Source organism: Macrosteles quadrilineatus, unplaced genomic scaffold (genome assembly GCF_028750875.1).
Source record: "Macrosteles quadrilineatus isolate MER2022 unplaced genomic scaffold, UCM_ALF_1.0 Scaffold_8__2_contigs__length_117827958, whole genome shotgun sequence".
NCBI classification, from domain to species: Eukaryota; Metazoa; Arthropoda; class Insecta; order Hemiptera; family Cicadellidae; genus Macrosteles; species Macrosteles quadrilineatus.
This window is the reverse complement of record NW_026542601.1, coordinates 53,804,481-53,815,364: the sequence shown is the minus strand read 5'-3', so window position 1 is coordinate 53,815,364 and position 10,884 is coordinate 53,804,481. Positions and strand designations below refer to the sequence as shown.

The 10,884-nt window shown below is 35.3% G+C and overlaps 1 protein-coding gene across 3 annotated transcripts in view; it reads right to left on the bottom strand.

Annotated features, from left to right (window-relative positions):
* Positions 1–2,944: 2,944 nt before the first annotated feature.
* The window catches only part of LOC128999642 (dual specificity tyrosine-phosphorylation-regulated kinase 4-like), a 161,443-nt gene continuing 153,503 nt past the window's right edge, over positions 2,945–10,884 (bottom strand). For all 3 annotated transcript variants that reach the window (XM_054426253.1, XM_054426254.1, XM_054426255.1), the window contains exons 8-12: positions 8,444–8,582; positions 7,844–8,015; positions 6,474–6,617; positions 5,192–5,321; positions 2,945–4,236 (exon numbers count right to left, since the gene is read on the bottom strand). In XM_054426253.1, coding sequence (XP_054282228.1) covers positions 3,993–4,236; positions 5,192–5,321; positions 6,474–6,617; positions 7,844–8,015; positions 8,444–8,582 — 829 coding nt within the window. In that variant the 3' untranslated portion in view covers positions 2,945–3,992. The remainder of the gene's footprint in view (positions 4,237–5,191; positions 5,322–6,473; positions 6,618–7,843; positions 8,016–8,443; positions 8,583–10,884) is intronic.

Genomic DNA, 10,884 nt, shown 5'->3' with positions numbered 1-10,884 from the left:
TGTCAGTGCACTCAGAAACTATCATAATACAAAAATTTATATGGCGCAAATGTTTAGGGTGGTTGTTGAAATAGCAGGTTAACCAGAATGGGTATAACAGACACAAAAACTTCACTCTTTGCAAACAATATAATATCTCCCTTCAAATGACAGTATTTCAACCGAAAAAGTTTTAATTGGAAAATATGGCTTTAGGTCCATAGGTCCTATATAGGTGTGTACAAACAATGAGTCGTTTGGGCTAAATTAACAAAACTTGCATTAGCCAAGTAAAAAAAAAATACCCCCGCCGCAGCAAACCTGCAGACTAAGCGAATTTCCATTTGACTGATTGGATTTACACTGAAATGTCTACTTAAAAATATAACATTTATTCTCTACTAGCTGTGTACCCGTTCTACGCACGGGGATCTTATAATATTCAGTTGAAACCTTCTTATATAACGAACAGCAGTTGGTTTGCATATTTTAAGATATGCTGGCCAAACTATTATACATAGCTTCATTTTATGTTGTTTTTTGTTGTTCCGGATCGGTATGACAATCAATAAAAGGTTAAATTACCTCTGTGTCTGCCGGTCGATCCTATAACGGTAGGCTTACTTTTATTTTTACTATCTGATCTCGTTTGCATGGCTCAATCACGTCCTGGTTGAAGTTCGTTCGCTACGCTCACTCACCTGTATGTTGGAGCTCGTTCGCTGCGCTCACTTTCCTTCAGGTTAGCTCGTTCGCTACGCTCACTTGCCTTCAGGTTAGCTCGTTCGCTACGCTCACTCGCCTCCAGGTTGCAAATTAGCTGTTGTCATAAATGTAAAAGAAATAATAGTGCTAGTGCTGCACCCTGTTGGTAATCCTTGTAACTTTAATGCTATTGAACATCACAGAACAGAACCAACTTGTTTAATTGAAACAGCTGTTAAGATTCAATAATTTCATTTCTCATAAGGTTAACATGGGCTTCCAGAAATTCCACGTCAAAAATCGACAAAAACTTGATTTTCAAGGGTTTACTGTTAAATATCTAACTGTCTCATATTCGATGAAATACGTCTAAAACCATCTCATATATGTATAGTATTTGGAAAATAAGTTTCAGGCGGGACAGTGCTATAGTTATTGAGGAGTAGTTGTAATAAAGTGCGTATTTTAGCGTTACCAAGAGAATGACAGATAGACAGACAGACAGACAGACAGACAGACAGACAGAAATTGAGATAAGGTTTGATTCGGTTTCTCTGACCTATGAAATGTAAAAATAACCAAAAAGTTCATTATTCTAAGCAATGTACAGACAAAACTCTAATTTTATTTATATAGATTTAAATAGAATTAGTTTGACTAGTACTTAGGTTTGCTGCATCAGGGAGGGTAAAACTGTTTTTTTTTTGTAAAACGTTAATAGTTAGTAAGAAATGAAAACATTTTCCAAATTTGATCAAAATATGTTCATAAACAAGCAAACTACAACAATTTACTTATTCTCCATAAGAATAACATGGGAATTTAAATTTACAATTTTTTGGAATTTTCTCCGTAACCATTAGGCGCATAATAACGCTTCAATGTACTAAATTATTTGTTTTTTTAAGCTCTACAAAATGGTTTGAAAAGAAATTGCTAAATTTTATGTTTTTTGGGTCAAAAATGGGAAAAACCTATTTTTACCCCATAAAACCCCCCGTAAACCCCTGTTCCCATGGACCGATCATGCTGGATCGCGAACTCGTTCGAATTAACGTAGGTTTACACGTTTGTACCAAATTTCATCAAAATCGGATAATTTTTGCTCGAGTTATCGTGCTAACGGACACATATATATATATAAATATATAAATATATAAATATATATATATATATGAATTTGAACGGATGGTGTTTTTGGCCTCTAGGGACCTCAAAATGAAAAAAAAAATCGGTCCCGCGTCCAGGTCTTACCATGAGTACTACGGTAATAGCTTATTCCCTATATGGGAAATTCGCTAAAATTGAATTCATCATAAAACAACTTAGAAGAATTATGGAAGTTTCTTTGGAAGAAAGGATTAAGTGCAATGACGAGAAACGGGTAGATTTCATGTATTGGGAAATGGATATCTGGAGTTTATTGCAGATGTGGAAAAGGAAATATTTTTCTTGGTGAAATATGATAATATTATATACTGTACTATGATATACAGTTTCTTAGATGTAAATAGATGGGAAGCTTAAAATTTTAAATGATCTGAAATAATCTCGGCATGATTGATGTTTAGCAAGAGAAAATACAATATTGTGATTGCCTAAATAAGAACCGAGTCCTTTTGCTCTTGCATCCCCAAACAGGAACCACGAATCATATAATCGACATCCTTGGCTTTACGAACTCTCATTATGAAAATACCCACAGATACTTTCTTGTTGACATGCTCGATGTGGATGTGGAATGTGAGGCCTTCGTCAAGGACTGGACTAAGGAATTTTACTTATTCAGAAGGAGAGGCATCTCCTCTCCAGTGGTATCTTATCCTTTAGGAAAAGTTTATGTCATTTTGGGACTGTGGTACTGGTTAAAAATGCAAAACTGAACAAGTTGAGTCTTTTGAGCATTCAAGATGAGGTAATTTTCCTCACACTACACACCACTGAAGAAGGGAGTTTGATTCATAGCTGTGTAGCCATGATTATCATGGGTGTTGCCGCGGTCGTGATAGCCGTTTACCGAAGTCGAGGAGACTGCAGGTTATGCTCATAAATTCTAACGATATCCGACCTTTTTGCCGTACCAACCATAGCCCGGTCCCGCTATGGTCAGATATGAGGGGTTCTACTGTACTGTGTGCAATAGGATAAGAAGACTACTTAAGTGTCCTATTCAAAGTCAATGGTTTGAGACTATCTGGAAAATTTTGAGTTTCATTAACTACTGACTTGTACAATATCAAGGATAAAATAAAACAAGTGATTAATGAAAGACAATTTTAATTATTCTGTTTATTTGGAACATGAATCAGAATGACCACTACATAGACCAGAAAACAAAACAAAAATATAAAAATACATAAACACTATAGACAAAAGTTTTACTCGGAAATTGTTTAGAACTACAAAATTTAAAATATTTATACAGCACTCAGTTCCTTAATCGATTCTCACATTAACCAAAACGAGTTAAATAGTTTTTTACAAAAAAATCTACCCGTTGCGTAAAAAACTTCACAATGAATCAAACCGAGCATAAAACAGAGAACTATATGACACTGTACAAACTCAGTGGTAGTAGGATCTCCCTCTGAGCATTTTGTTTACATCTGATTATAAAGGGTCAACACATATATCCAGTGTTAGTATTAACGCTAACATAAAATACATTGGATAAATACAGTAGATGCATCTATATACAGGAAATTTAAAATGTTTTATAACCGGAAGAAACAGAACCAAAAAAGCATAACATAAAAGTATACAAAAACTTAAAATAGGATAAGATACTTAATAATACGGATGTGAAACACTCACATTTGTTAAGAGGATAAATTATGACTAAATTAGTACATAAATTAACAGGCTCCTTCAAATTAAAGCAAATGAAACTCCTTCAAATTAAATTAAAGCAAACTTCAGTAGGAAAATCTTATTACTATATTTTCTAGGATCGGTAGTAAAGTTGACTAAATACAGAGTCCTCCGTCTCTGAGGTAATTGAGGAGACGTTTTACAAATCACTCGACATATAAAACCGGTGACACCACAAAACTAACATTTTACTCGTATAATTTAAACACACTATTACAAACATTAATGGTAAAAGTTCCAAAAAATTTGGATTCCTAGTCATTGTTATAGAGGTTGAGTGTTTACGCAAAGTAAACAGTTAAGATTTGGTCACCGACGATCTCCTCAGCCACCGCAGAGGCGGACGAAGCTCTCTTGTCAGTCTTGCTGGTAACACGAAACACAATGTCCTCGATTGTCTCATGAGATCAGTTTGTCTATGTACAGGACCGCGGGTCTCACAGTATGGGTGGCAGGAATGTGCCTGAGTCATCCAGACTGTGCGAGTGGTCTCGCTCCGTACTGTGGTGTGACTTGCCTGTCGACGTCACAGGTTTGCCAGCCCGATACACGCGGTACTGCGGCTGCGGTGCGGCTGTCACTGGTGCCGTAGTGGTACCACTGCTGGTAGACGAGCTGCTACTCTTCAGCCACTCATGCCGCAACGCGTCGTCAGGTGTCATGCGCTTTTTGGCGTCCCAGCTGAAAACAGATCTACATTGTAGCAAAGAAAATAAAGAACAGTATCATATTATCTTATTAAAAAGTTAGTGGTTGGTATAGTACTAAGGTAGTTTGCTCCCATAGGAAAAGGAAGAAAGTCTAAAATCTCGGAGAAATTGGTGAAAAGAAACGAGTTAAAAGAATAGGAAAGTGGATTTCATATTTGAAGGAAAACTGGATGATAAGTTGGCTACAGCTTAGGGCTGTACTATCTGAGAAGTTATTTGAGTTAACAACAAGTTACTTGTTACTTGAGTCTAACAAACTACTTAAGGTAAAAAACTGCAATTTCTATTCATACTAAATAAAATAGGGAAAGAAAAAAAAGACATTTTTTTCAAATTTAAGTAATGTTCGATGTTGAAACTTCAATAACAAGACTTTCATTAAAAAAAGCTTCTTGATACTAACATTAAACCCTCTTGCTAAAAACAAACATTTCAACAATAAAGAGAGATTGAATACGTTGAGTTCTGAAAACCTATAAACAGGTGTTCGCCAATGGCTGTAAAGCCCCGGTGCGCCACCAAAACAGCGAACACAATTGGCATTCAAATATTTCAGTCTGACAAATCACAAAAGAGCAGCGGTGATTGTGCTGCGTTACTCTTAGAGTGGAGGTAGTTCACTGAAACACCCAAAGGTAGCAGCACTGTCTGGATCCGTAGCCAGTGTCAGTGTAATGTGGCTCAAAGAGAGAAATATCCCCGAAACCAGGACAAAAGCATTGCCAGATGGGATTTTACGGGAAATTTAAGTACCAACCCACACCAAAATAAAGCTCGCATTCTATGCTACAGGCTAGCAACGATTTAAACGTTCCCCAGCAATGGCTGAGCTCATACTGAACTAATGTAGTAGGGGTGGCGCGACTTCATCTATAGATGTGGCCCGCACTCAACGTGTTAAAGATAATTGCTAGAAATATGCTTACTTGAGACACTGGGTGATGAAGTCTACAAATAGTTTGTCGTTGCATCGAATCGCTGTAGCAATATCCTTGGATCCTGGCTTTCGCTTGCGACCTTTGCTGTTGGTAATACACCTTGGGTTTCCCTTAGAGTCTGAAAAACACATTTCTTGATAAAACTCTAATCGTACATTGGATGCATAATTTAAAATGTAACACTTCGCAGAAATAGCTTTTTCCTACAGTCACCCGACTGGCTTGGCTTCCTTAAAGTTGGCTTCCTTGTACTGTTTATAGTACAGAAAGCTGCTAATTGCTGCATATTTATACTTTGTCGTACGGTTTATACTTTGTCGTACGGTTTATACTTTGGCACACATCAGGATTCCAACGAAACAACACAAAACAGCGTGGTTCTATTATGCACGTAATCCGTGTACGCTTGGAAATAGGTTGGCAACACTTAAAGATAATAATACTATGAGCAGCTGATTGACTATTATAACTACGATTTAACCTGTCATTTCGTGTTTATAGTTTCGGTATTTCTAAACTTTCTGGACTTTTCTTTTAAACGTTTTTAAAACATTCCTACGATCTTAATAAACAAGAAAATACCTTAAAAGCATTTTTTTAGGCGCGGAAACCACTTCAAATTACAAAAACATACGGAACTATATTCTCAAGTCGCGGAGCACATTTCTTGCCGAGGAAAAATAGCGGAGTGATACGGACCGCGTACTACTTTCTCTAGGGCACCTATTTGTGTTGCCAGCTGAACCTAAAAACGTGTTGTATAGTGTTTGAAAGACTAATTATTTATATGCTTTATAGTAACTGTAGGAAAAATATAATGTGTAACACGAGTGCAAAAGGCCTTTGCTGCACTCGAGATCATTCTGCACTCGCCTGCGGCTCGTGCGTAAACATTGCTCTCGTGTGCAGCAAAGTGCCACTTTGCCCACTAGCTACACAAATAACTAGAAACGAATTACACCACATGAAAATGGTCCAATGTGAATATCCACAGAGTTTAACTAATAGCCGCCAAGAGATACAAATAGTTGTTTGCAATTTCTATCAGATCATTTTAGTGTGTAGGGATCGAGAGGAAGGCCCAAAAGAGATTGGATTGATGAGTTGAAGAAGAATGTGGAGAAGAGAGAAGAGTGATGGCAAATGTTAAAGGAAGAACTATGGAGGAATAAGGGAAAATGGAGAGGTATAGTCCAAGTCCAGTACGAGTAAGCAGTATGGAAGTGGAAAGGGTATGTGTAAAGTCCAATAAATTTTGCAATGTACTAACCAAAGAAAAGTCGACGCCGTGAAGCATTCATGATGACGTCCTCAGGAGGAACTCCCAGGACCTCCATTACACAAGCCAATTGCTCTACCTCGTTCTCACCAGGAAACAGAGGATAGCCTGTGTAAAGCTCAGCTAAGATGCAACCTGAAACATAACGTTCTTCATGATTACCCAGAAATCTTGTCAACATGAATTACTAATGTCAGCTATTAAATTTACTTCTGGACTCCATGTATTAATTATTTAGAAAAGGGGATTTTTTTAAGTGAACTATCCTTTCTTCTCATATTTTTACCCTGCTCTTAAAAAAAAATTATTATAAGGTATTTTTTTTTATACTGGGTGTATATAAACTCTTTGGAAAGATTTTGTGTATGTTTTTCTTAGGTCAAAACAATAGAAACATCATATTATAAACATAGGTCTAAAATGCTTGGATTTCCTTTATGTCTGTCTGTATGTGATTTTTACAAATTAATCCATAACTTCTGAACCCGTAAGCGATTGACTTCAAATTTAGTACACATGTGGGGACAAAAAAGGCCAATATCTACACGAGGTTTCTAATTTCAAATTTGTGCCAATTCAAAACGGTGGTGTTTAATGTTTGCTATGTGAAATACTTTTGAAACTAGATGATTCCACTATTTATAGACCATTATAAGAACTCCAAATATAATGGCCAAAAAATGTATATCTTTTTTTTGTTTTTAGGAAATCTAATGACCAATCCTACGATGATTACATTGTAAACATCTGTTCATAAACAAGATATTTAAATGCCCCGGACCACTCACACTCCCCTACCTTACCCACCGGTGCTGCACAACAATAGGAACTAGGAACAAATTAAAAAAGTTTATACTCTTATACCTGGTCTAACAATGATTACAATATATAAATTATGAACTGATTTGTAATTTAAGCATCATAGGATTAGTCATATAATTTCCTAAAACATATTGTCTTGATGATTTTTAGTAGAATCACTTTAAAAAATATTTAAGATATAAAGTCTGTTGACGTTTTGGTTGACTTTTACATGCACACAAGATATAAGTGACAGTTTAATCACCTTTGTTTCTTTGTCTTTACAGCTGAAAAGGTTGCTAAGTCAACAAGACTAAGTCAAAAATAGCTCAATTTGAAGCCATAAATTCTACATTGTACATAAAGTTTTGCATGTATTTCAAGATCAAGCATCTTCTGGTTTGAGACTCCTAGCATGTAAAAAGTGATTAATTTGAAAACTATGATCAGATATCTGTGGTTTAAACACAACATAACTGTGATTATAAACCAATGCATATAAAATAAACAGCATTGTGGTCCTGTCTTAGTATAAAGAATGGAAGGAGTTGTTTTCTTACCTAAACTCCACATGTCTATGGGAGTGCCATAAGGAAGACCAAGAATTACTTCTGGAGATCTGTAGAACCGAGATTGAATGTACGTGTATACCCTCTGATGGGAGTAACATGAACTGCCAAAGTCTATTACTTTGATTGAACTGCTGCCTCGTTGCTTCAGTAACACGTTTTCCTGCAAAATAATTAAGTTGTGAGAAAAACTCTATACAGAATAGAGTAACCTGGTGTGGTAGCGAAAATCCTGTTGTATTACTAAATTTATTTTCACCGATTTATTTTATATTGCTTACGTTCTATAATACTGTCTCAATTTATATTTTTAATCATATTTTTTACCAATCCTATACAGGTACGGTAAAAATATGTAATGGGTTTTTCAATAAAATAAACCTTAATGGCTTGATTCTTAACTTTTTTTAATAAAAAGTTAATTATTTCCTAAATTGTAAAAGAAAAAAATATTTAAATGTAATTAATCTATACACTACTACTGTATAACTTTTCAAGGTTATAACCACCTAGGTAATGATTTCCTCAATAAATGTTCAAACAACAATTTCTTAAACAATTTCAATAATTTACAAAAAACATGTAACTTACGGGTTTGAGATCACAGTGGATAATGTTCTCCTTGTGAAGGAGCCGCAGGCATTGTACAAGTGAGTGAGCAAACCTTCGGATCAAGCTCAGGCTAAACCCTTGGTAATTGTTCTTCTTGATCAGCTCGTACAAGTTGAGACTGAAACACAAAAATAGCTTTAAACAGCTGTCTAATGAGTATTAAACTTGAGGATCTTTAAGAACTAAGAAGCTGAAATATCTACCAAGCTATCTACAGGCAACTCAACCAGTAAATAAAGTCCTGGGGGACTTATATATAAAATAAAACTTAAAATAAAGAAACGGTTGATTTAAAAAATAAGATAATTTCTTTAGCACTATTTAAACTATTTGAAACACTATAATACGGGCTATGATAGGTTTATTCTAGTGGCTTAAATCATAATTTATTATATGTCTTAGAGGTTTTGAGGCGGCTTGCTGCTTACTGGCATCATTTGTGAACATAATAAAGCCATGATCTGTGGTTGACGTGTACACTTTACTGTGTGTTGTAAAAAGATTGAGTTGGCGCATGACAGATAACGCCATAGACAGTGTTGCCACCTTTAGTTAGGGAAAAATCGGGACGGTCTTCCCCTCCCCCAGAATAACATATGCATAAACTCGGGCACAAGGGACCGAAATCAGGACTGTGCTGACGGAATCGGGACAGGTGGCAAACCTGGTCAGAGATGCGTTTTTCAAAAGCAAAATACATATCCGATGCATACATTCATCACCAGATGACTTAGAGTAGAACCCCAGTTAACCGAAATAAAGGGGGGAGACCCGTTTCGGATAACCATTTTTTGGTTTACTCATCATATGCTAAAAATAGCCAATGTATTATCACAGTGTGTAGGAAATATTAATTTAAGACAATATCTAATGTCTATATAATTAATTGTGTTATTTCAGCTACAAAAATGTAACAATGGGATAGAAAATACTTTAAACTAGACAACTGAAGTTATTAAAGCATTTTACAACCCTATATTATTTTATAGGACCATTTCCGTTAACCCGGGATTCGGGTAACCTGAATTCGGTTAACAGGGGTTCTACTGCTACTGTATCTTCATATCATCCTTTTCTTCCATGTAACACTTAAAAAATCCAAAACACTCGCTAACCTTTTTCCTTTTTTGTCTTATGTGAGAAGTCTGAGTACACACAGAAAATGCATTTTCTTTGGAAATGGATATTTCCATGGCCATTTTTGGACCTGATAAGGCATTTCCGATTTTTAACCTCACTCACCGCATTAGAGCCATAAAATTGAGTCATCCGGTGATAATGTATGGATCACATATGTTTCTTGCATTCAAAAACATAGCTCTGACCTAATCTGGCATAAGATTCAACAATTTAAAAAAATTCTAGACACACAACAAAGCGTCAACTACAGAGCTGAAAATAGCTTTATTAAGTTCACAAATTATCTCATTATTATAGTACACGCAAACTACGGAGTAAAATGCACAACGGCCCTTACTTAAAACACACCCCTAATAATAAAGTTAATCATGAAAAACACCAAATTGAAAATAAAACTTTCTTCAGTTATAATTATCTTGCTGATCTTATGATTACAATACTGTCTATAAATGCCTCTCTATGAATTTTTTTTTAATAAAATAAATAATCCTTAGCCTTAAGGTTATAAAGAAACTATGAGTAAATTTGTTGAACCTAACGAAAAATAAAAATAATACTGCACACAACAAAGGTCAAAGTTTAGAAAAATTGGTTTATACAAATAACAAAGAAAAGGGTTAGTATGAAATTTAAAACTTCAAGATACTGCTAGGGTAGATCTCTATGTTACGGTATTACCATATGGCCTACAAGGATTTAAAATACCTACAATGTTTAATTATAGTTCGGCCGCTTAGAAAACGACCTGCGCGCTAATGCTAAACCAATGCTGGAGGAGGTCGCTTTCTAAGCGGTCGAACTATAAGTGTCAAACTATTGGATTAAAAATGAACAACACATAATGTTTACAGGACACTTCACAGCTGGATAAGAAATTGATGATTTATCATGTGGGTAGGATACGATTATGTTAGAATGAAATCAACAAATATTGGTTAACTAACTTCATCATAATCCAACTATACTAAAAGTTATCATACAAATTAAACACAGATTATCGGGTATATATCTGCCAAACTTATATCACGAAATAGCATGCAAACTTTAAAGAAACTTTAGGTTAACTACTGTACTGTAGTGAGTGACATGGGTATTGGTTTTTGTAGGATAATATTATACTATCTTGCCAAAGTATTAAGGGTTAAACAATTACAAAAAAGGCATGTCAAGGAAATGGGTAATTTTGAAAAACTTGTATTTAACTTTGTCGTTGACCAATCAATACAAATGGCATTGAAGGACAATTTGAACAGCACTCAGTGTCAAGATATCGTCAAAAA